General features: G+C 32.8%; 1 protein-coding gene across 1 annotated transcript in view; it reads left to right on the top strand.

The window, feature by feature from the left end:
* Nucleotides 1-27,621, top strand: part of CSMD3 (CUB and Sushi multiple domains 3) — a 1,093,095-nt gene that overhangs the window by 892,639 nt on the left and 172,835 nt on the right. The window contains exons 33-35 of the mRNA XM_033126920.1: nucleotides 23,972-24,085; nucleotides 24,591-24,686; nucleotides 26,262-26,465. Of these exons, the coding sequence (XP_032982811.1) occupies nucleotides 23,972-24,085; nucleotides 24,591-24,686; nucleotides 26,262-26,465 (414 nt within the window). The remainder of the gene's footprint in view (nucleotides 1-23,971; nucleotides 24,086-24,590; nucleotides 24,687-26,261; nucleotides 26,466-27,621) is intronic.

Genomic DNA, 27,621 nt, shown 5'->3' with positions numbered 1-27,621 from the left:
AGATTAATTTCATCACTTAAATAGAAGAGTTGAAAGTGCACTCAACAACGTAACACCTTAGTGACTCCAACAGAAATCAGAATGGTCAGCATTCTGTCACATTAGATTTTGTAATCAGAAATCAAAATCTGTTTCCAAGAAGTTCTACCTTCTGATCAGCTCTTTTCACCAAAAGCCAGCTCTTAAAATGGCAACAGTTTGTCTAAGTCTCTTACATTTCATTTGGTCAGGTTTCACTTACATTCCTATATTTTGTCACTATTTTTGAAACTTTCGGCGTGAATGGAAGGAAAGTGACAGAATCAAGAAGCATAGCAGAGATAATTTGTCTATTCCCAGTGATTGTTTGGGCATGGTTGGAGAGGTGAGATGGATAAATCCAAGTTTACTTAATACAGTCTCAATGATTGAGAACATGGTCAATACTGGAGTTGTTTTTGAGAAAAAGTCGAGCCTCTGCCCTTCAAGAGTTAATAGTGTGTGGTGGTAGATGAGACACAGCAAATAGAAAACTAAATGAAAATAAATTCTCAAGTGTTATGCGGTATACAGAATGGACCTTGAATAATGTAGAAGGGAAAAAGAGAGACATCACTGAATTCCGAGTAATTGAAGATACCTGTGGAAGCTAAAGAAGGCCTCTTGGAGGCCAGGTACAAGAACTTGGAAAAGTCGTTCTCTTGCTCTGAATAATGTTACTGTATTTACCACGCTTGTGCCAATTTTTTTTTAAAGAATTTATGTTAATAAAAATACTGGAAAGCCACAGACCTGTACTACTGTAAAAAAAAAAAAAAAAAACCAGGAAAAATCTAACAACAAAAAGAGTATGTGTTGTCATAGAAGAAAAGCTTTTCAGATCCAAATTGTATTATTCATGTAGTTCAGATCTGTATAGATAAACATAGCCCATAAAAAGCTTCCTTCCTCCAAAAGAGATAAAAATAATATTTTACGGGATGCCTATATTTTTGGACATATTTATTCCTGAATCCAAGGACACTTGTTCTGTTCAATGAACATCCCCTGAGCTCCAATCATGCCAAAGTCTATGTGCAGAGATGATTTCTAATCTCAAGTGCTTGCAATCTGTTCTTCTCAAAGAGCATATTAAAATTATAGATAAACTCTTCCTTTGAATTAGTATATACTAAACTACAGTTTTCTTTTCTCTCTTATGGGATATTTAAAATGAATGAAATAAAGCAGAATTTGCTTGCTTGTTGGAAATGATAACCAATAGAAATACATGGAACATGTTAGAAGCAATTAAATCTGCTGATGCTTCAACTCCAAAACCTATTCCTTTTCAACATTTTAATGTTGATATAACTTTTTATATCCCTTTTGGTTCAGGTGCTAAAGCTTATATAAATTCACTGAATTTCATTACGGTGTAGCCAGAACCTAACTTAATCAGTCTCTAGCTGTGCTCAAATAAGAGCCTGTCATTCAGCCAAGTGTAAAGTCCACATTGAATAAAGACTAGACACAAAACCATGAGGATTTCCTACTAAGCATCCAAGGTTGACTACTCACAATAGCATTCAAATGTCATATGTCTCTGCTTTGTGTGGATTTGTAACACCTTTCATTTTATTGATGTACTGGTTTTATTTCCAGTAATCTTTTTTAAATGCCAGAATTTCAGTAGATTTCTATTACACTAGCATACAACATCCAGCTAGAACCTAGGAAGAAACAATTATAACAATTCAGGTAGGGGTTAAATGTGCCCATGTATAGACCAAAAAAAAATAAAACTTGTCTTTATAATTTGCCTTAAAGCAGAAAAACTACCTCTGTAGCTGGGAACAGTTTATTCTAGTCAGCAATATGGGATGTAGTATATAATACTATATAACTTTATAAATGGATTAAAGAAGGTGGTCTTTTTCTAGATGCTCATGTCTTTGCCTCAGTAATTCTCTTTGTAAATGGAGAGTGATTATAACGGTGATCTCTTTAAAATCCAAAAGACACAGAAAAAACTCATTTATAACTTTACTTTGCATATTTCAATACATTTTATATTGCAATCGGTTGTATATATACTTATGTCTCTCTTTTTTATTATATCAGTTTCTCAAGGTGAGGATTAGCCATGTAATAGTCAATGGAGTACTTCTTTAGAAATGCAGATTCCTTAGTTAGGCTCTATTTCAGTGTTATAGCTAAGGTTCTCTAGGAGCAGCTCCTCCATAAATTTCAAAAACATCCAAGATGATTCTCACCCTCACTCTACTGGACAACCATCGCTCTAGACTGCAAACCACCTGAGGGAATATGTCATGTCGTCTTTATCTTTATCCCCTTGTACTCAGGTCATTGCCACAAGTGATTTTTAGATTGAATAGGATTAAAATGGTTTCTTTATTTTATATCTATAGGAAATGCATTATCATTATAAATACCCCCAAAATAAACAATAAAAATCCTTGCAGAGTGTTTCAGACATGGCTGTGATCATATATCCACCGATTACCGGTGACAAAAAAATGAAAAAATAGAGAGAGGGAAAATGCAGTGTTTTCAGTGCATAGTATATCAGGCACAATTCTAAAATGTAAGTCATAAATCATTTTTTAAGCTATCTTGAAAAGTACCCAAGTTAAAAAATGTGTCCCATCTATTATTTTGTCTTAGTAAGCACTCTGCTAACTGCTGTGAAAAATGATTGCTTAACAAAAAATATTTTAAGTTATTACATCATATACCCAAGGTTTATTAGTTTCCTGAGCTTGGATCTGACTTCATTGAAAGGCACCTGTGAAATTTGACCTTAGGAATGAGCTCATGATGAATAAACAAGCTTTCCAACTACTGTCCTACTTTTAAAAGCCAAGATTTCCATGTTTGGCATACACTATGTGTGCAATAGGTGCAATGGTTAAAAGTCAAATAGACTAGGTTCTAGTATTCGCTTGTATTTTACTAGCTGTATGATCACATGCAATTACTTAATGCTCTGTGTCAGTTACCTCACGTATGATACAGGAATATGAACCGCTGTCTCACAGAATTGTTTAGGTTTAGAGGTAATATTTATAAAGCATGTAGCACTCTGCCTATTGTTGATATTAGTGTATTGCTATTGTCGTTACTATTATTATTGGTGTTCTTGATGATCCAATGCTATATCTCTCCCACCCCAAAAATTGTATTCTCTATTTTTAAGAAAAATAACTACTTGTTATCATCTTTCCATACATCATTTTTTCCTAAACCAAACCTATGGTTATTAAAAAAAAATATTTCCCAAAGCGGACAGTTCTTAGTGTCTCTCACTTCACTCACCCTTGCAAAATCTAAGTGCTGTTTATTTAGATGAACTCCAAGAGTAGTAGCTGCTCTGTAGTCTTAGGGACAGATGAAGCAATGTACATCTCCCCGTTTGCTGAGAGTATGCAGTCAGTCAAGATGTACTCTGAACTGCAGACGTACTCTGGTGAACTAGTCATTGAATTTGTTTCCAAAAAACTTAGAATGTCAAAGATTTCACGTGGGAGGCACCTTTACAAATAAATGAACTCTCCCTTTGAATTCATGCCCAGACGTGGGAATGGATGCAAATTTTGTGTGGCCTAAAGCTGATCTATTTTGGGGAGCCCTCTTTAAGAAAAATAATACGTTGCTTTTGCAAATTTTGCCAAACCACATATCCTTGTGAGTGCATTGATGGTCCTCTTCCAAGGTCTTGAAGGAGCCTGTGCAAGGCAGGAGCTTCCTTAACTTCACCATACATTTGCATAACGATACAGCATCTTAGATGGTATTGTGTGGCATCGAGTTTAAGTAATAAATAGTCCATGAGAGAGAGAGATGAATGTTGTAGTTGTTTGGAAAAGGAGAGTAAAAAGAACATGCTTAAAAATGTACCTACAACAATGACAATGACCATAATAAAGTAGTAGAGGGGATTGGCAGTTTCATTTGTAAGTTAAGCAACCAACCTGGTACAAAACCCCAGCTCTGCCACATAAATTGTATAAATATAAATGCAATTATGATGTCATATGCCAGGCATTATGCTGGGGGTTTGCATTATTGTCTCACTTGATCTTTGTAATAGTGGAATGAGGTAGGCTTATTTCATTAACTAGCCCCAAATACTTTAATTAGTGAGTTTTACAGTTGGATTTACAATCAAATCTATCAGATTTTACTTATAAATACCACTTCACATGGCCTTCACAAGTTCTCAAGAATGTTTGGGCATGGATGAAGATCTCTAAATGTATTCTGTCAGCAAATGGGAGTGGTCTAGAGTTTAGTATATTTGAAAACCCATCCAATTAACCTATACCCCTATTAAGAAACAAAATAGCTACTAGACCACATGCACACACTAGTGGGACTTGGCAAGCACATTTAGTACAGTTTCCATAATAGGGAGTCCTACCATAAATGCAAGAAACAATTGATCCTAACAAATAATTCACCACGGAAATAGGTGATTTACTACCTTCTTTTTAACTTAGGAAATCCAAAAGTTAATTATTAACTTGAGTACTTCTCCAGTCATTTGTAAAGCAAAAAAAATTATGATCATTATACAGGTAGATTGTTTTTTAAGGTAACAGCTACACATAAATATGTTCTTAAACTTCTCTACCCACAAGAACTTCCATTCTGTTCCACACAGCTGGTAAAATACATAAAAGGAACATTCTTCATTCTTTCCCTGTTGTAGATCATTTCTGCCCTTGGGAGGTAGCTGTCTACAAAGCTGAATTATTTTGTCTTCTTGGAATATGAGCTTCCTCTCTAAATGTATTCCTAAATAAACAATGATATAGCACTGCTCTCACACAAACTTTTGCTTAAACTGATCAGCCTGTACTTTTGGAATACGAGCCACAGTTACTTTTCTGTTCCTGTAATCTGTGCCAAAATGTGAATGGATCTCAGCTAATTGTTCTAACAAAGCATGAAAGTAAATATTCTTCAGAATTAAATTTTTGTTTTTACATAAAGATTGATAGTTTAGCACCTATTGTCATTATAGACTTTCAAACTCTTTGCCTAAGATCCACGTGAAGAAATGTTTTGCCTCTCAGCCCCATTAATTTCCATTTCTTTCTGAAATGCATCTGATGTATTCTGTTCTGTTCTGTTCTGTTCTATTCCATACTGCTCTAATTCATTGAAAATATAATGCTTGCTCTGATGCAATAAATTGATTTTATAAACTATTAAAGTCTTGACCTTCAGGGTGAAAACACTTCTAGAAAACCTTGAGTACGTAATTAAGGGCAATACAAAATGCAATAGTCAGTTAGATTTCTATAACTCTTGTATGAAAGGCATATAGCATGAGTTTTCTTAGACTTACTCCTTCCCTTGCTTTGGTTTATTTCTTTGTTCACTCACTTTATTTTATTTTTTTTCCCCCTACGAAGGAGGTATTTGCAAGTTTTCAGATAATTCAGTAGGGTTGTATAATATAGTCAAGAAAATGGAGAGAGAGAGAGAGAGAGAAATAGAAAAGTGAAAGGGTAGGAAAAACTGAGGTCCAAAGCTTAGGACTGGACCTAAGAGACTGGGAAAAGCTGGGCAAAGCTTAGGACTGGGCCTCAGAGAGGAGGATTCTCTCAGAGAGAAGAGAGAAAAATTTTGCAAGCTGGACATGGGGAGGGGGGTGCGGGCTGGTGGTGAGGGGGAGAAATGAGAAATTCGCTTGGAAAGGAAAAAGGATGTTACGGAGTGTTATCTCCTCCCTACCCCGTTTTTGGTATGTTCATATTTGTGACTATTACTTAATATGTAGTACTTCATGAATGCTTTCCACATAACCAGTCAATCTCTGAAAAGTAACATGTAGCTCTAAAGTATAGCAAGTTTCACGTTCAGGGTAACAAGCATGGGTCAGCTCAGAAACTTTTCATTTTGTAGAGAGAGTAGATTTCACAGCTCAAGGTGGCCTTCATATATTTATTGAGTAGTGCAGTCTACAGAAATCATCCATCATTTCTCTGTGTTCAAGCTCTTCCTCTGTAAAGAAATTAAACAGTAGACACATGCCATACCTCATCCCCATTCATTTTCCTTACTGTCCTTTTCTCTAAGTCATTACTAACAATCTGCAGCTTGAAGTATACTACTATATGTTTTATGTATAAAATAAAAATACAACGAAAAATATACAAAGTTCTTTCATTAAGTTTATCTTAGAGAAGTTATCACCTCTGCTTTATATTACCAATCAGCTTTAAACAAAAATACATTTTTAAAGTATTGATTTTTTTAATGATAAAGTTAAAAATTAATTTTTCTGTTTAGTAATGGAGCATGCCTTTTAAACACGAAAACTAAAAGGAGATCTCAGGTGTATGACTTCCAGGCATAGTGCAGTCTTCTTTCAGTTTTACTTCTCTTCCAATTGTTATTAAATGGCTATATCCTAGTGAACTTTATTAACCTTAATATCTGTGAGGGTTGACACTGGTGATGTCAATATTTGAATTAACTTCAGAGACTGTTCTTGGGGCTGCACAGGCATCAAGACACAAAAATAAAAATTGATCCCACCCCCAACTGGAATCCCCATCTATTTCAACTGGCAATCACCACACACACACACACACACACACACACAAACACTCCCACTCCCACTCCCACACACCCCTAACAACTAAATTAAATCTCTTTTTCCCTCTGATTACTTCTCTCTCTTGAGTACATTTAGGACAGGCTAATGTAGGTTCCATATTACATTTTATAATCTGTACCATCAATGTCTAAAATGAGTAAACCGAATGTTAACCAAAATCAGCAGTTGCCATCAATTGAAATTCTGAAATTTATTATGCTGGCCATAAGGTTGCTCACCAGGTGATTTATGTGAACAGTTGATGTTTATTATGTCTCCTATTATATGTATTGTCTGGTTCATAAATACTCTTTTATAAATTCATATTCATATAATAAATCCCGTATTTTGAAGATAAAAATTATAAAGTTTTTATTACTTGAAAAACAATTTCTTGTTAATCTCAGGAAGTAATTAAAGAATACTGGTTTGAAGAAGCAACAAATTATTAGCAAGCTGAGAATGCCCAGCTTCATGCTGACCCTGAGTACCTGGCATAGATAGTGATTAAGAGATGGATGACATAAATGAGTAAATTTCATCATGTAACAATTTTTCACAGGACAGTGTATCTATCTTAGAAAGAATTAGAGAAGGAGATGATGGGGGTTGGTGCTGACTGCTTTCCCTTTTCCAACTTAATCTGGCCTTCTTCACTCTTCCATTGAATATACTCCCATGATGTATATCGTACAAGTACACCCATTCAGTAAAGTCATGTTTGCCCTCTTCAGTGCCTCAGACATGTGGGGCAACACTTAAAGACATTCTAAAAGGTATTTGTAAGACTTTATGAAAAAACAAAAAAAAGGAATAAAGACACTACCTCATTTTCCTAAAATGATTGATATTTCGTTGACACTAGAAGTGTATGACGTTATTTGGAATTAGATTGCTAATATGTATCGTTTTCACCTATCCTGGGCACCACACACTTTTTTTTTTTTTTTTTTGTAATCCGACCTGTTACTGAAGTACAAAAACTCTGACTTCTAATTTGTTATATTTTTTATAAAGGCCACAGTATGGTGACTTCTTGGTGAATATGTTTATGGCAAATTACTGATTATTTCTAAACTTTCAGTTCTTTATAAAATAGAGATAAAGTCCCAGGTGACCTATTCCAGCAGAGGTGACATACTTTCATGTTTATTGTTTTAGGTCATAAATGCTTTTAATTGAGGATAGAATAATGTGAATGGAGAAGAAAGGAGGTGATTGATTAGAATCACGACACATTTAGAAGACAGAAAGTAATGACGTGTGTCTCTGTTTGAGGTTATCAGCAGAAAATACTCAAGGGAGCAGGTCCAGAGGGCAGACCCTGAACCTCTGGGGCTAGCACAGATACAGAATAGCTCATGATAAATATTGTAAAATGGATCTGGTGTCCAGGCAGATATCTTTTCTCAAGTTAGGAGAGATTTGGCAGAGGACAGTCAGCTTGTTTTTGTTTGACTAGTAGCCTTTTCTGTTGCCTCCTTAACAGTGTACGAGGGCATCAATCACCAGTAAACTGAATTAAATACTGTTACTTTTGTTATTCTTTTTAAAAAACTTATGACAATTCAATTTATATTTAAGGAAGCCCTATCAGATGTGATTGATAATTGCTTAAATAATATTGTTTGTGAGATAAAACAAGGATATGAAAAACGAGAGCCATGCTGACACAATCTTTTTTAACACTTGCTATTTGAAATGATTACAAGGTATCATGATTACCTGAAAAGAGTGAAAACATTATCTCAGCAGTTTTTATTCTGTTTTTCTTTGTGTACATAGTTGTTTCTACATTCATGGCACAAACATGTGATGAGTGCCAGGGAAATAGATACTGGGATACACAAATAAGTAATCTCAACTACTGGAGGAAAAATATACTAAAATCAAAATTTCAAAATGTGACAATTTATATGACCAGAATACGCAGAAGCATATGTGAGCAACCCTGAATCCAAAAATGCTGAAGTAATGGTAGTGGACACTCAGTGACAGCTTCTGTGTTGAGTCTTCAAACATGACTAGACATTAGCTAAGAGAATGAGTCGGAGAATCTAGATATACAAAGTCAGAGAAGTTGGAGGAGACCATATAGGAAGAGGGGTCACAGGGTACCAGGAACCACTCATTCAGTGGAATAATTCAGTATTTTTAGCTTTTTATCTATAAAATTAAAAAAAAAATAAACAGGACGTGTGATTTTATTTAGTCCCTTTGATGCAAAAGAATTGTTTTGAAAAATGTTATAGAAAGCTGACAATCAATATAAACATCCACTGAAATGTGCAATTTTTTTTTAATGCTTTTACTTCCCACCCCCACACACATACACATTCAGTAATGGTATTTTACTTTATTTGACCATAGATTTTTCCCTTGACCCACTAAATTAAGAAAACACAATCTTTTTTTAGAGTAAGTCTTAATGATTTGGAATCGTTCCAGCTCGCTTTAATTCATGTTTCCAGCCCCATTGTATTATATATTTCTTCATTTAAATTGTATCAACATGATAGAGCAATGGTTGTAAAGCAAAGAAACTGAACTTGACTTAGTTCATTTAAGCAACGCCATGCAGTTACTTTGATTTTATTACATATTTCTGCTTACAATTTAAAAGAATGATATGAAGTCCAAACTTAAGTAAAAATTTGTTTTGCCATGTTTTTCAATATTACATTCATATAATTAAACTGTTACTCGATTGCATCTATCTTTTCCATACCATGACATTTACTTTATTTTGAAATGTTAACTATTATAGTATATATTATTACACGTAATTATGCAACTATACAATTATACATATTATACATATTAGTATAATACCATTATATATGTAACAGGTTAATAAAATAATTTTGACACTGTATTTCTTTTCTAGCCATTAATATTTGCTTATTTTCTGATTACTAATGAAAATACTTTTACCATAGGGGAAGGAAATGTTAAAAATGATCCACACTGAGTGTCCAATATGTCTGATATGCAATTGTTTACAACAATAGTTAAAAGTGGGTGTTAGTTTAAGAGGCTCTGGATGTGAGTCTCAGCTGCACAAGTTTCCCTTGGGGTGGCCTTGGGGCCTCAGTTTCCTCATCCTCCAAATGGGGATAATAACACCTACTGCTCAAACTATCATAAGTAAACCCTGACACAGTAAATACATATAAAATCCTGGCAGCATAAGTAAGTGTAGCAAATGTAGGTATAAAAGAGTGACAATAAGCTTCCTTTGAATTTTTTTCTTGTGGCTCTGCCTCACTCTCTGCTGAATTAAAATGAATCATCTAATCCATAAATTAAGTTCAAATTAACCTGAAAGAATATTTGGAATTAACAAATTGAAATCAGAATATTATCTGTACCTATCATTTATAAATATGAAAATAATGTATAAAAATAGAAATTAGTGTAAGATTTTTAACTTACACTGATTTTCAAAATTTAAGTGCAAGACACATGTGACCCTTTTACAGTATACTGTTCAAATGTTTTCAAGGTCTCTTATTTATTTTAGAATATCATATCAAATAAATTATAATAGTCGCATTTTACATGTGATTTCTTTGCTTAATGGTTATTGCTATTTAGGGCTCAGCATTATTTAACTGTAATGGCTATTTAACAACTAAAAATTAAGAAGTAAAATTTAGTTATTTATTCAGAATAACAGTTATACAAGAAATAAAAAAAAATTCCTTTTAAAAAAGAAAAAGAAATAGAAGAACGGACATGTGGAAGGAAATGGAAATTATGTGATGGTAATTTTGATCAAGGTCAGACATACTTGAGGGAACTTGAATAATTTTATGCAATCACATATTAATCCCTTGATATCCAGAGGGAGTCTTAACAAAAGCTCCATTAAAAGAGGTTTCATTCATTGAAGAAACAAAATAGTGTCCCATTTCTGTTCTGAAGCTAGTTACTATGGATTTGTAAACCATTCAACCGATACATAATACAAGTGAGTCACATGCACAAATAATTTGTATTCCTTATATATAAGTTCTTAATTAATAATGATAATGTAACTATAAATTAATTTGAAATATTTAGTTAAAACATTAATTATTCTGAAAACATTAATCATTTGCTATGGAAATGAGAAACAAATTATTAAATAGATGAGTTTGTTGGTTTATTTGAAATCTCATTTTTAAATTATTTGTCTCTATTTTTACCATTGGTCAGGGCATTGAACAGTTAACTATTCCTACAAGTAAGTTGGGAAGAGAGGAGGTGATGCTATTTTAGTACCTTCTGCGTTCAGAAAAAGAATGATTAATTTGCAACCATTTTTTTATTGAAGACAATCCAAAACACATTTTTCACAGAGCTTCTTTTAAAAGCTAAATGTTTTATACAGTTCTATGAATAAATTATGCAAATGTTATATAAAAAGCTTCTTTACAATATAATATGAGCTATTTCCATTGGAATTATAGCTTAAGTCATTTAGATTATTTAGAATGATTCTTCACTTCACAGCTTCTGATATATCCAGACAACACAAGGAACTTAAATACTTCATCACACAATGAAGCTACAGGGGCTTTCATCCTCTGATGGGGGGAAAAGACAAGTATTGGATGAGACTAGGCAGAAAAAAATATGAATGGGACCTCAAAAGTAAATTATTAATTTAAATTAAGAACAAGGGTATAATCATTCTCAGTCTACACACATGCTTATTGCAATTTGAATATTCTGCACTTCAGTATAAAAATTTCACTTTTCCCCATTTATCCACCTTAATGATCAACTTGGACATGCCTGTGCATATAACAGTACAGGCATAACAAGATTATGCAGTGTTTTCCATTCGTCTCTAAGATCTTTAAACTCTTCTTTCAATGAAGTCCCAAATCCTGTTGGGATACATTTCTTGCTATTCTAGTTGGAGCTTACAATGCATTTTCCTATAGGACTGCTATGAAATCCGTCATTCAACCTCTTGGAGCTTCATCTACCTCATTTGTAAAACAAAGAATTGAACCAGGTGATCACAAAATCTCTTGTACAGTGAAAATATTCTGTTATGTTCATGAACTACACTGATTTCAGGTCAGATTGGTCTTGTGAGTTAATCTGGACACCTATTATTTTTATATTGTTTCTATGAGGATGTGCATTTTAAAATCTTAAGAGCCTTCTGGTAATTGCTTTCAAGCATAACCCATGCATAGGGTTTAGATTCGTCTGGTATGAGACCACTAGTTATTAATCACCACTGGCCCTTGTATCACTAATTTTCCAGGAGGTGTAATTCTGACTTAAGAAAAGACCATCTCTCAAAAGTGGGATTTAACTTGTTCAGTGGAAGGTTGGTTTGTTTGAACGTATCTATCAATTTTCTTAAAAGGAATTAAATTGATCTGTGCCCTTTTCCACACTAGCATAATTTTTTTTTCTTTCTTCAGTTATGGACAATGCAGTTTAAAATAGTTTCTAAATAGAAAAAAAAAATAACTGTAGAAGAAAAGTCTTTTGGGGAACTGAAACAATAAATCAGACAATTTCCCGATAACACAATTCAGTGTGTTCTTTGAACAGTACATATTCTGTAGATTTATTCCAACAACCCCTTTATACTCCATTAAGTAGGCATGTACTCTTTTGGGAATGTCAGGGACTAAAAATATATGTATAGCATCTGAAGATTTGGACTAAATGACTGATAAGACCTCTACCAAAATTGATAGTCTATGATTATTATTATTGTCATTGTTAAGATTGCTTCTGACAATTACTACTGACCAGCACGTTTGGCAGAATTTAAAAACTGAATGGTTAATTTATTTTATTTATAAAATGACATTTTGATTTTAAGTCTTTTTAAAGGAAGAGATTAGAAAAGGTCACAGGTTGTGGTGTGTGTTTTTCTGTGTGTGTGTGTGACAGAGAGTGGGGTACGGGTGTGTATGTTAAGCACCTGCTAGGCAAGATGCTTACAGATTAATCTTTACAACAATCCTATGGACGGGGTATTATTTTGCAGATTAGGAAAAATATTTAGAAAGGCTTAGTAGCTTGGTCAAGGTCACACAACAGTAAGTAGCAAAGCTGGTCAAATCCAGGTTTACAGGACTGCAAATCCCAGGCTCTTTACTATTAACCTTTTATTTTGTAATATTTATGACAACAGAAGCTATTTAAGAGATCCAGCTACTGCTCTGAATTCTGAAACCTATTCCTAAAGAGTGCTAATAGTCTACAGAACATATAACACCTTATTTGGGAAAAATACATTTTCATATAAATGATATGAGTATATTTTCAAGATAACAGAAATTTACTCCTGTGTTCTTAATGATATTAAATAAGTATTTGGTCGTTTAGGACAAATAGATGTATAAATATATGTACTATAAAATAACTTCCCCACCTTTCTTAACAAAATATATTTTTCCTTTTAGTTCAAAATCTTTATCATGAATTTTAATTGTAGGGTTTTGCTGCCTTAAGATTTCCTCAATGGTTTTTCAAAACTACTTTATTCACTAGTACACCCCATACCAGGTTAAGAGACCAGGCTCAGGATAGGTCGTATTCCATGACCTCAAATCTTGGCTCTTCCCCTTGCTGACTTTGTAATTTTTGATAGTTGTCTTAACTTATTTGTTTTTGTATTTTTCATATTTAAAATAGATATAATAGTGCCTACCTCAATGTTTTGTGGGTCAATCTAACTGATGTGTATAAAGAGCTTAGTACAGATGCTTACATATAGTAAGGGTATGATGGATGGTAACTAATTAATATTCTTAATATAACTTTTGGGTGTTTTATGTAAATGTTATTTATTCAGTAAATAAATGAAGACACCAGATATCCCATTTTCTAAATTTCTAGCAACAGCAAATTCTCTCCCTTTAATTGGACATTTCTAACAGACACTGGTCCCAGAAAATAAATCTCAGAATATGGTAGAATTACATCATTGTAGAATGACATCTATAATAAGAATAAGCAGGCCTGAAATTCTTTCTGTTACGAAAATGTGCAAGCATGACTCTCAACAAGATGAGACTAGAGCCCAAGTTGAAGAGATGACTGGTGATGATTTTATGGAAAAACTGAGAAAGTCTTTAAAAATGTTGCCCTATGATGTACTCCTTCATCTGTCATCCTAAAATAAATGCAAATCCTGCCAATTAAAGAGCTCTTATTCAGTAGAACTTTGAGAGTTGAGGGGTTGTGGTACTGCGCCTGCAGAAGAGACCTGGTGTGTGTAGGAGGCAATGTGCGCAGCGTAGTTAAAGAATTCAGTGAACACAAGAATTTGAATTCAGGCTTAATGCTGAATTGTATGTGAAAGTCCTATAAATAAAACAGAGGGAAATAAAGCTGCTCCGTTTGAAATGAGACTTAGGGGGATTAGGAGCTGTGTCTACAGAAAGCCCTCTCTCCTCCAGAGATGCCCTTCAAAGTTACTTGCTTTTCAGTAACTTTATAAAATCAACTCTCTACATACTCATAGACTAGACAGATGACAGTAAAATTTCAATCAGTTAACTTTTATTTTATTCTCACAGACCCATATTTTTCCATAAGTAGTTGATGTTGAAAATAACACGGAGGCCAGGGATTTTATACATGAAAAGCCCCGTAACATATCAACCAAATCAAATGTATAGATTTTGTTTGGATCCTGATTTGATCAAAGTAACTATTAGAATATATTTTTTAGAGAAAATCAGGACATGGAATCAAGATATTTTTATTAAGTGATAGAAAAACGTTGTTAGTTTTGATAGATATGGTAATTATAATTATGGTTGTTTTTTAAGTCCTTATCTATTAGAGATAAATACTGAATCATATATTGAAAAAGGATATGACATTGGGAGTTGCTTTAAAGCTCTCCCAGGTTGAGGATACAGAAGGGATGGGAGACAACAAATAAAACAGAACTGGCAACTGTTGATAATTTTTGAAACAGGATGATGGGTTCATGCATATTCATTTTACTATTCTTTCAACTTTGGAAATTTCCATAATTAAAAAAAATCCCACAAATGTATGTTATAATCCATGTGAGAATATTTTCCTGACCTTTCTGGCCTTGTTGGGATTTGGCAGACTGCCAAATATGTAGAATACAATCTTAAACACAAAGAAAAATACTCATCCAAATTGAAATTAAGTTAAAAATAAAAGTGTTAATAAAATAGTCTAACACTTTAAATTTATCATTTTGCTTTCCTGTTTTAATTCTTTAGACATGCAACAGAATTGCTTATTGTGTTTTTCTTGATTTCATTGCTTTTTAAACACCAAATTAATTTTCAGCTGTTGGAAAATGTTACAACCACCAAATTGCAGGCAAGCCGCTGGTTTGCAGTTAAGTAAATACTTGATACTGGAAAAATTAAAGAAAATTGAAGTATAGATTCTATAAGAGGGTATTTTACAATGTCTATATGTTTAAAATATGTCAAATGAACAATTTTGGAATTTGAGTGGTAAGGAAATGGTCACAATACAGACAGAATGCCAGCCCTAGGGAATCCCAAAAGTAAATATTATGGATTCAGTCAGTAAACCTAGTTTATCGATTGACAGAAGTATCACACCAGAAAAATAAATTAGGATTCTGTTAACTGTTATGAGTTCGAAGAAGGACTAGTTTTCTGTAGCTACTTAGTACTGGATAATTGGGTGTCATGGTCAGAACCATGAAATTCTTTTTTTTTTAATAATATATTTCATTTTCTAATTTTACAAAATAACGATAATAAGGCTTTGGCATATTTCTTTTCAGATCCAAAATGATCTCATTGTCCTTTGTGAGCTACTAACCTGGCACTTCTAGATTATTTTCTCCAGACCAGGATTGGCCCCAACATGTAGGTTGGAGCCAGGCTTGTATATAGTGATTTTAATAGCCTCCTAGATAATTAGTATATGATGCACATGACTAATTAAAAATGTCGTATTAACATGGATAAAGCACCTCACTATAAGTTAATAGTCACCAGTATTGTACTGTAATAATAAGTATGAGTATTTGGAATCTCATAAAAAAATACAAGTTTCCATAACACTGATAAAACTGTCACTTATTATTTTATCAATTAATGAAACTCCTTCCCTTTTCCAATACTAGGTGACTATTTTTAAAAATAAGTCGTGCACTGATTTGATTTGAGAGTGATTTTAAGAGGTCTACCTTTTGGTGCTCTTAAGAGTACATTTTCATTATATTTGATTTTTATTTATATTTTTCATAAAATTGAAGTTTTAATTGGGTACCTTGTAGTCATCTTTAAATGAGAAAGCCTTTAGAGTCATGAGATATCCAAGTAGTATAATGGTCTCAAAATGCAACCTTGGAGATGTTTATACAATAAGTAGTTTTAAATTCAAAGTGTATAGATAGCTAAGAGTTCCATCTGTGACTAATATGAAAAGGAAGACTTTAACACATGTGAGCATTTTTGCAATGTGTTGAAATATTCACATGAGCTGAAAGTATGAACCAAAATGCATATAAAGCTAGCTAAACTTTTTGATTACTTATGTCACCAGCAGTCATTTTTTATTCTTTCTCACATAATCAAGTACTGTTCCAGACATATCTTTGATTTGCATATTCTTTATTTCTGTTTTTAGTAGTGTGGGTGCATGTGTGTGTTTTCTTCTGTGCTATGTCGGTCAATAAAAGGCAAGCTAAGTAAAACAGAGCTGAATTATTTTTAAAAAAATTAGCACAGTGACCAACCAGCTGAGTGCCTAATATAATTAGAATGAACCCTGGAATACTAAAGAATGTATAGATTTTGAAAAAGCAGTTCCAGGTGTATTGAGAATCAAGCTTAGAGCTTAATAGGAATTTATAATATTTTCGATTTCTTTTTCTGCCCAGACACTCTTCTGTATGGGAATATATCTTTGTAATGGAGTTTCCCTTTGCAAAAGAGGGAAGAGGATTTAAGATTTAAGATCAAGGGGGCAAACAAAAATAAAAGTACAAAAGTTGTTGATTTTATAGAAAAACTGAGAAAGTCTTTAAAAATGTTGCCCTATGATGTACTCCTTCATCTGTCATCCTAAAATAAATGCAAATCCTGTCAATTAAAGAGCTCTTTTTCAGTAGAACTTTGAGAGTTGAGGGGTTGTTGGTACTGAGCCAGCAGAAGAGACCTGGCGTGTGTAGGAGGCAATGTGCGCAGTGTAGTTAAAGAATTCAGTGAAAGCTTCTCTTTTCTTCGCCCATATAGAAAGCTGCTAATTATATATTCATATTCCACCCAAAAGGATAGAATATAAAATCAAGTAGTTAGAGAAGTGCATAGCCATTTTGAAATCATAATGAAGCTTGACCAAAATAGCTGGAATACTCTTCTAACTCAATCAGTTTTATCATTTGTTCTAAAAAAATGAGTGCATGGAACGCAGAAGATGAGAAAGTATATGGCATGTAACATCAAAGGCCAATTAAATTTTGCCTATCAGTTAATTGAATTAGCAGCAAGTATATTTCTAAAGCTGAGTTATTATCAACAGTAACTACTGTGTTTCCCCAAAAATAAGATTGGGTCTTATATTAATTTTTGCTCCAAAAGATGCATTAGGGCTTATGTTCAGGGGATGTCATCCTGAAAAATCATGCTAAGGCTTATTTTCCGGTTAGGTCTTATTTTCGGGGAAACACGGTAATATACATATTATTGCTATGTTTCAGACACTGTTCAAAGTGTTTTACAAGTATCAATTTATATAATATTCACCTCAATCCTACTTGGTTAGGTACATTTATTATTCCTATTTTACAGATGAGTACATTAAGGCATGGAAAGTTGAAATAACTTCCGTGTGTTGAAATAACATCCGGGATTCAATCCTAGGGAGTCTGATTCCAGAACCTGAATCCTTAATTCTTCATTAGGCAGTTTATTATAATATTCTTGATAAGAGCATTACAGACCCATTGAATGGTAATTTGAAAGTGTCAGTCCTTTGAAATCTGCTCGGCTGCAGATGCTGACAATCTTTAAGCTGCTTTATCCATTCTGTGGTGGAGCAAAGACACGTTGTTATGTTAGTACACAGTATCACCCATCTGACTAGCAGAGCTACCACTGCCCACAGAGACCTACGGCCCTACCATTCTCCACCAAATTTGAACCCTTTTACATCAAAGCAAGTTTCAATCACACTTGCATTTACCACAAGCTCTTAGACATTTTAATTTTAACTTATCATCACCACCTTCCATAGTAGTGGTTAGATCAGTTCCCTTACCCATGGCCCAGTCTGATTCTGAGTTGTTTTCCTTCTCACACTAGTGTGCCATCGGGATAGTCTGTGAGTTATTCCCTTCTGAGAGAAAAACAAAATTTACAACAAAATTGAAATCCTTTATTTGCATAAACTCAACTTTCATTTTTAATTCAATAACTCCAATCCTGATCACTGAATAGCAGTAACCATGTCCATGTTTTTTTTTTTTTTATTGACCTCATTTAAAGTGAATTAATTGCTAAATCAGTGGGCCTCTGTACAATGCACTAGCTAGTTATTTTGATGGCACAAGAACTAAATGTAACTTCCAAAAGTTTCTGACTTGCTTAGACCATGGCAGAACATTTCAGCAATATTCCAGAGAAGAATTTAGTGGAAAGGGGAGCGTTTAACTTCTCTCTTCTATTTATTCCTATTCTAAAATAATGTACACTCCTCTGGACAGTAAACCATTTAGTATATCATGTCACACCCCAGGTACCCATTATACTGTTTTCCACAATGAGACTTACGAAGTGACTGTTTGTCTGCACTGAGTAGTCTAACAATTTAGCCATGTTAAAGCTCAGGAGTCTGTTTATGTCATCCAGGCATTCTCCCATCATCTGTTGACTTATATTTGGCATGGCTAAATTAAGCACAATGAACAAAGTCTCATGAGTTAAATGAATGTGGCCAAAGGATAAAGGACTTGACAGAGTTTGATGTAGAAGAGGAAACAGATGCTTTTTGAAACTTACTTAAATGAACACTCATACCATGCAAAACTTCTCAAGGAAGGGAACCCTGCCTAGTGTCTTGGTTGGGTATGATACTGTTAAAATTAGATGTCAAATAAATCTTGCTTTATCAACAAAGAAGCATAGATAGACACAATACCTTGTCTCATCTGACTTTATCATCTGACTTTTTTTGCTCATGAGGAAGCAAATGAACCAGGACAAAATGTTAAAGTGGGAATAAACACCCTACCAATATGATCTAAATGAAAGGTTTCCTCTATTTAAGTGATATAATCAGACTTTTACATGATTTTTTAAAAACCTAAATTACAGATTTCTTTAAAATGGGACTGCAACTCCCCTAAATATTGCCCAAGGACTGGTCAAGGACTTGCTTAGAAAAATGAGGTAAATGATTAACACAGCACTGATCTGCATGGAGTGCCCTGTTGTTGGTTTATATTAATGTAATAGGCTAATTTAACATCTTTGCTTAGGTGGAATAAAGGTAAGGTGCCAACAAATGACTTCAAATATAATTAATGGAGTCTAAGAGCAGGAACCCTTGATGTGTTGATCAACTTTTTAACCCCAGTTTCTGGTACATCACAGAAAAGAATCAGCAAATGCTACTTGAATTAATAAACTGTATTCTTGAATAAAATATATGGAAAATAAGAGGATCAGAAGTAGTTTCAGGCATGATGATAGATTATTTGCATAGGTTTATTTGTAGGGATATTTACATGTTTATTTCTACCTATTGGGCATCCCTTTCCTTACTTTTTTTAAGCTTGCAGTAATACATATAACATTATAAAAATGGCTTTTACAACAAATGAGTTAAAACATTATTTTTTTACATATACTATGCTTAAAGAAGGAGAAAAAATCCTTTAAAATAGTGTTTCTCATAAGAAACTGCTTCACGTTTATAGCCTACTCTAATAGCCTAAGAGCAAAGTACTTTTCATATCTATGTGCACATCTTCAGAGAAAGGGAAAGAAAGTTGGAGCTGAGATGCATAGAATACCAGAAGGCATAATCAGCTCTGACTTTGGGAGTTAATAAAAATAACTAGAAATAGAAGGGTGGTCCATTCATTAAAGTGAAGTGTTAGCATCTAGATCAGCATTAAAAGTTGTTTTGTTTTATTTGTTTTGTTTTGTTTTGTTTTGTTTTAAAGAGTGCACAATCATGACTCCCATACTAATATAAAATAAATATGCATTAACATTTTTATTTAACTCATGAATTAATGAGGGATCCAGTAAGGTGTTACAGTGGTTCAGAAGACAATTCAAATGACCAAAAACAGGTAAGTAAGTAGGTAGACAATAGATAGATAGATAGATAGATAGATAGATAGATAGATAGATAGATAGATAGACAGATAGACAGGATGCTGAAATTAATTTATGAATAGAAGCAAAAATCTGTCCATTGGATAATAATCCACTGCATATGCCACAGCCCCCATAAACACACGTGACTCAGATGGGTATGCTATGCAACATCCTGCTTACTAAAAAACAGCATCCAGGTATCTTTTGATCCACCTTAAACTCTTTCACAATTCTTTCCTACATCAGTCTCAAACATGCAAAGATTACAGTTGGCCATTCAGAATATTTTAGAAGCAGAAGGCTTACACTTCTCTGAACATAAGAAAACTAAGTAGAGAGATTCTCTTGGCTGGCCTCATGAAGTATCAGCCATACTGAGTGAGCCCACAGGGCCAAGAACTGTGAAGGGATTTGCCATGGACTGAACACTTATGTCCCCCTCAAATTCATATGTTAAATCCTAATGCCCCATGTGATAGTATTTGGAAACAGAGCTTTTGGGAGATGAGTAGATTGTGAGGATGAAGCTCTCATGAATGGGATGAGGGCCCTTATAAAAGAGGCCTAAGAGAGATCCTTGCCCCTCTGCCATGTGTCACAGCAAGAAGACACATCTCCAGGGACCAGGAATGGGCCCTTCACCAGACACTGAATCTGCCAGTGCCTTGATCTTGGACTCCTAGCCTCCAGAATTGTGAGAAAGAAGTGTTGTTTATGAGTCTATGGTATTTTGTTATCACAGCCCAACCTGACTAAAACAAACCTCAGAGAAACTGTAGTCAACCACTAGACCCTGAGGACAGCCTCCAACTAAGAGTCAGAAAATAGCTGAGGATACAAATATATAGTCAAACGGTCACAACGAAATTCTGCCAACAAATTAAATGAATTTCCAAGCAGATTCTTCCACAGTCGAGCCTCCTAATGACAATTCAGCCCAGCTGACACCCTGACTATAGCCTTGCAAGATCCTGGGCAAAGAACACAGCTGAGCCATGCCTAGACTCCTGACCCATCAAAATGTGGAATAATAAATTTGTGTGATTTTAAGGTGCTAAGTTGGTGATTATCTATTACACAGCAATAGAAAACTAATACAATAATAAAGGACATCTTATTTTTAAAATGCCACTATTTACATAATTAGAGAAAGATACTCTGTTTGCCCTTTACAATTTCCACAGGACATATATACCCACAATCCCCCCCCCCAAAAAAAAAGAAAGAAAAGAAAACTAAGTAAATTAAGACATTTACAGACAAAATGGCAAAGCAAACACAAGAGATACCATTTAACTCTTGAGATTTCTGGATAAGAAAGGGGGATTTGGTTCAGAATTTTAATGTATCACTTTAGTGAGATGATAGTTAATCTGATAATATGTAGGAAATCAAACTACTATGCAAGTGTTCTTGATTCTTCATCCTATAGATAAACTTATTAAAAACATACTTAGCTATTTTTGTTGTTTTTAATATAATGATTCAGTACCCTCTCAGAGTAAAATTTATTTTGTTTCCTAATAAAAGCTATTTTTTAATTTAAAATTTCCTTTGGCCAAGGGGAGGTGGTTGGGGAGATCCGTGGAAAAAATGAAGGGGAATATAACCAACAATATTGTTATAACTTAGCACCATGAGATATGGTTACTGGACCTAGTGGGTTGATTGATTACATTGTAAGATATAAAAATATCAAATGACTATATCATACACCTGAAACTAATATAACCAGTATAATATTGTATACCAACTACACTTAAACAAAAAGAGTAGTTATATGAAAACAAAAAATTTAAAAAAATAATACAATAAAATTTCCTTGGCAATGTTAATGCAGAGGTATGTCACAGTTTTAAAAAAGTAGCTTTCTGATTGCTTAATATGAAAAGATTCAATACTCAACTCCTTCACCCTCAACCTTCTTGAGTCTTCCCAAACTCATCTCAGAAGTAGTACTACAAGACATTAATGGCACAAGTTACTAATGACTCAAAGTCATTAGTCAATCCCTGCTGTTTTCTTAACATGATGTAAATATATGGTGTTAATGGCTGCATTGTTAAATTTACGGTCTACATATCCGATTTACAGGTGACACAAAACTGGTTTATGTGTAGACAAGTAACAATTGAAAAGAAGAGGCCTACAAACAAGAAAAATGAGGGAGTCCTTTTTTTTTTTTTTTTTTTTTCAGTTTTTCCTTAGAAAAAGATCCTGGATTACTGTGTATTTTGGTTGTTTTAGAAATTGCTTGTAAATGTAGTAGTTTGCTTGACAATTGGGCACATTTCCTAATGAAAATTTGAGATATTTAGACATAAAGAGTTAAAGGATGTTGAATTTGAATTGTTTTTTTTTTCTAATGACTCCCAGAAAGACACAGAGAAAGAATAAGTTATCTGTCAAGAGCCTGTCGCACAGTGTACTTGATTTAGCCAAGTTCCTATGATGAGTTCCTGCACATGGAAAGGCAGTGTCAATAGCATTGTGGTAGAAACTTTTAAAGACTCATTTGAAAACAGATCATCCCAACACCAATCTCAACAAATGGAAAAACAGAAAACAAAAACTTTCTCAATATTCTTTGGAGTACTTTTGAAATAGCTTCGGATTTGATAAAAAAATATGGATCTTTTAAAAAAGTCTGAACTGAAAATGTTTCACATGATTTGCAAACCATTAAAATAATTTACTACATACATCTGATTTGGTAGAAACAAATTTGTTTTCATGACTTCTAGGAAATGTTGTAAGGAGTATTATTTATGAAATTTATCACTTCAATGTTCAGGGTTTGTTCAAAGCAATGAGCCTGTATCTGTGTTCATCTTCTTTCACCCCATAAAGAACTGGACTGAGATTACCAGCTTATTTTAGCAGGCCAAGAAAATAAGTATAGCTTTGTTTACAATACTTGTGTATGTGTTCATATTCAAAACTCAGCATGTTTCAAATGAACTCGCCTGTCTTCATAGGATCACCAAAGAATGACCATAACCTTAATTTAAGGTGTAAAACATAAAGAACTTTAAAAATATATGTATTCATGCAGTGTAGAGTTCATTAACAATAATGAGATTTTCAATATATAGAAGTGACCTTGCTTTTTCATTATTAAACTTTTAGAAAATCATACTCTTTTTAAACCCTACAAATTTTCCACTTAGTGAAATGTGTTAAGGATAATTTTTGTTATCCATTTCATTTTTAAATCACAAAACACAAGCTGATTTCTGCTCTGGAACAGGTTCTTTGTTTTAAGTTACAGTTTGGGTAGTTTCTGCATGTAAAATTAGTTCACAATTAAAGGAAAAGTACAAAATGAAGTAAAAGCTCTCTTTTTTATAAAGCTCTCTTGGTAAGTACTTCAAATTTGTACTTACCACGAGAAAACAATCACTTTGTAAAATTTTATAATATCTCAATTGCTGAGGTTTCACAAATATTTCTTTACTTTGGCAGAAAATTAACAGCAAATGTGTAGAAATCATTTTTAACTTACAATGTGAATTAAACACTATACCTGAAAAGTATCTTGCTTATATTCTTCTGGTGAAACTATTGTCCATAATGAGATAGCAGTTTAAAAGCAATCTAAAAAAGAATCCCCTAAATTTAAACTTTATCTCGTATAAAAGAGGAGAAAAAAAATTAGAAAAAGAGAAGAGAGTCACAAAGTGATAAGAATCAAACTACCACTGGGAAAATAAAAAAAGTAATTATTATAAAGCATTACTCGCCAACCTTATGATTTCTGATATAAATTAAATGTTATACCCATTTCATTTACTTTTTTAAAAATTGTCTTCTTAAAATTTATTGCTTTTAGGCCATGGTCATTACTTTTCTGACCTGAAATATGTGTGTCAGGCTTATCCACCAATTGGCACCTATCCTCTTTTAAAGGTAGAAAAAAAGGTGACTATTATATTGTAATACTTTGTTCTCTCTCTCCTCCTTTCTATTTTTTTTTGTTTTGTTTTGTTTGTTTTTCGTTTTCGTTTTTGGATGGTTGGTGATTTGTTTGCTTCTCCTGGTTCCTGTTGATCAGTGGTGTTTGGCCAGTTTGTATTTTTCCAGACATCACTCCACGATGTTGTTGAGGTGTATGATGGGCCAACTCAGCAATCTTCTCTGTTATCTTCCCTCTCAGGATCCCATTCAGGTATCCTTTAACAGAACTGCCGTGCATCAGTTATTGATTGAAGACGAACTTTGATTGATATTGTAGAGCAAGTTGAGATTTATGTCATCCATATTAAAGATAGAAAAAAAAACAGAAAATAGACTCACTCTTTATGTTGAAAAAAGAATAGAAACACAATTAATAGTAAATCAAATGCTTGAGAAAAATATAACAAACTATTTGCTGGGATTGTAATCAAGTAAATATGTTTAGTCACTTTGTCTGTGGTGTTTAATGTAATATAAATATTTGAGGATTCTTTAAAGAATGAGGCAATATGTATCAAAACGTAATTAAAGCCTGTCAGTAAAAAAGGTTGCAATTGAAGCTGAACCCAAAGAAAATTTATTGTCAGTAGGATATAGTAAAGTAATTTGATAGAACGTAGATTGACGTTTTCAAATGACAGTGTAAATTAATATAATTTGTTAGGTTTACTGAATGAAATTATTTGTGATATCTTAGTGTCTGTTTTGTTGAGTAGGAGAATCACTTCCACTGAGTTCAGGTAATCAGATCACAATTCGATTTACTTCAGTTGGACCAATAACAGCTAAGGGATTTCACTTTGTTTATCAAGGTAAGTCACCCAGTAGTCTAGAAACACACTAAGGAATAATATCAAGTTTCCATGCTGTATTCAAAGTAATTGAATGATCAGATCCTCACAAACATATAGGAGATGTGGGTTTCTGTAGTTTTTTTTTTTTGTTTATTTGTTTGTTTTTTAACAGTTTTGCCCTGTTCCCTCTCCCATCACTACAGCACTGTTACTTTGACCAAAGTACCAAAATACCTATTGATTTCATCATCATTCTCAAGTTAATTGTCTGATTTTTCCTTTCTAGCATATTGTTTTCAAAACATCTTTTTTTTTTTTTTTCTGGCAATTCTTCACTTTCTACATATTCTATTTTCCTCATAGTCTAGCACCCTAAATTAAAAATATATAAAATTTTGTGCTGATGTACTTAGACATGCCAAGGAAATTGTATTCCATTCTAAAATTTTAGTTTCTTATTCTCTTAGGAGAATTCAAGTGTTCTTCGTGGCTATTAAATGTTTTTGTGCAATTGAAAGTCAGTTTACACCATTTTTTTCTCACTTTTATAGACAAACTTCCACTTTAATTTAACTAAGAGCTATCATTTGAAATATTTTATTTTAGTTATATATTATCATGTAGTAGTTATTCTCAAATGTATCTTGAACTTTATTCCTAAGAAATGTATATTTTATATTTTTATTAAGCCCTCTTATCCCATTTATAATATTGGTTATAATATTTTACTGTTTCATTTTTATTAGTATTCCCTCAACAATATGGAGTATTATGACTTTTAAAAGGCACTATTGAAAATTGAATTACTTTTACTCAAGTTACATAAAAGGACTCAATCTATTTGGAATTCATCATATCATTTTTTGGGCTATTGTCAAACTCTTTAATCCCATCTCTATGTGTTTTAAAAAGAAAAAAACATCCTGTTATCATTCTATTTTATTAAATCAAAAAAAAAAGTTACAATTGAAGGACATAACGATACATCCTAAAAGCAATTTCGAATTTGATATTGTATGATTATTAAAGTAAAATTTCTATTGTTGTTAATCTGTCTGACTTTTAGTTAGCCTGAATATAGTTTTTGTTTTCATCAAAACTTGTTTTGAACAACTAATTTTGTGAACATACTATGAAATTGGTATTTGCTTTTAAAAAATCTGTGTTTTTAAGGACGTACTACTGAAAAAAAAATCGTGACACTACCTCATATAACCTGACACATAATTTTTGAACTTGGTTTCCCAGTTTAAAAAGAAAAACAATATGTCATTCAGTTATCATCCTATAAATTGAAATACACAACAAAGACTGCTTTGTTATATTACTAAGAGTTTGGGGGGAAAAATAGAAAAGAAAAACTTAGTTGATGTTTAAAGAATCCAAAGCAAAATGTTTTTAAATAAAAAATTTTGATGACAATATATATTTTAAATTGTATTTTATTCTTTATTAATATTGAAACTTTTAGACATGTATTCCAACTGTTAAAGTTTTAATAAAAAGTGAAGATTTCTTTGAAATCTGTTATATTTTGATATATGTATTTCTCTGCTAAATATGAAGTTAAAATCAATAATTCTTTGTATGCAGCTGTTCCTAGAACAAGTTCCACACAGTGCAGTTCTGTACCTGAACCAAGATTTGGAAGAAGAATTGGCAATGAATTTGCAGTCGGTTCATTGGTTCTTTTTGAATGTAATCCAGGATATATTCTCCATGGATCCATTGCAATTAGGTGTGATACAGTGCCCAATTCTTTAGCCCAATGGAATGATTCATTACCTACCTGTATTGGTGAGTATATAACTTTGCCTGCTTTGTGCTTATACATATTTTATTATAAAATTAGTTTTCTTGCAATTTTTGTAATTTTGATTTGAGATTTAATAGTTATACATCAATTTTTAAATATTAGTTTTAATGTACGTAAATATGCATATCAGAGTGGATATTTGATGCAATCCAGGTATGATACAATCAATGAAAAATATTTACTGTTGAATGAGCTGTAAAGTTTCCTTGAGTACTGTTTTATTTTGATGAAAATTAACATAATTATTCCAGTAATACAATTTGAATGCTACTGATATGGGATTATTGAAATAAATATTATTTTTTATTTTTAAAAGTTTATGCAGAGATTTCTATCTCAGTACGTAATTTACATGTCTTTTAAGAATCACAGAAGCTGATTTTTTGGGACATATTATACTTTGGCATCAAAAGAATTAGACAATATGCATTAGTGAATAAATGTGTTTTTTCTCCATTATTTATAGATATGTATAAAAATATAACATAAGAGATTTTCTCAGTCTTTCACAAATGTAAGTGGTAACACTGTGAGTGTATAGAATGCACAAGGTTAGCCAGAAATCTCATCATTTCACTTTGCTATATCTAATTTAAATTGGTAAATAGAATATACACTTTTTAAAGTTATGGGTCCTTTGCCCTGCTGAGTTATATGAAACAGACTAACATATTTTCTAAACAATAAAAAATAAATAATTTAGAATTGTATAGTATTTCAGAAACATTACAATGACTTTTGGTTCTTGTAATGTTCCATAGATGTGGAAAATGTAGAAGGTTGGGAAGTTGCTTTTTTCTCTGTCCCAAGAGCAGATGTGGAACTACACACACACACACACACACACACACACACACACATATATTTATATATATTTTTTAATTACATGGTATTAAATTAAAAGAACAGTGGTAAAACTTAATCTCAGGTTAAGAAATATTCCTAATGAGTTCTTTCTCAAAGTTTTATTGGTGTGTGGTTTGGAAAATAAGAGGAAGACTTTTAAAAACTAAAAGATAAACAAAATTTTATTTTTATTTTCATAATGTCAATTCTCTACATTTTTATACCAAAGACATGCGTGTAAATATGTACACATATAACATAATACACTTATAGTTCATAAAATTTATTTTT

This window comes from Rhinolophus ferrumequinum, chromosome 14 (assembly GCF_004115265.2).
Source record: "Rhinolophus ferrumequinum isolate MPI-CBG mRhiFer1 chromosome 14, mRhiFer1_v1.p, whole genome shotgun sequence".
Lineage (NCBI taxonomy): Eukaryota > Metazoa > Chordata > Mammalia > Chiroptera > Rhinolophidae > Rhinolophus > Rhinolophus ferrumequinum.
This window is presented reverse-complemented; position numbering and strand designations above follow the sequence as displayed.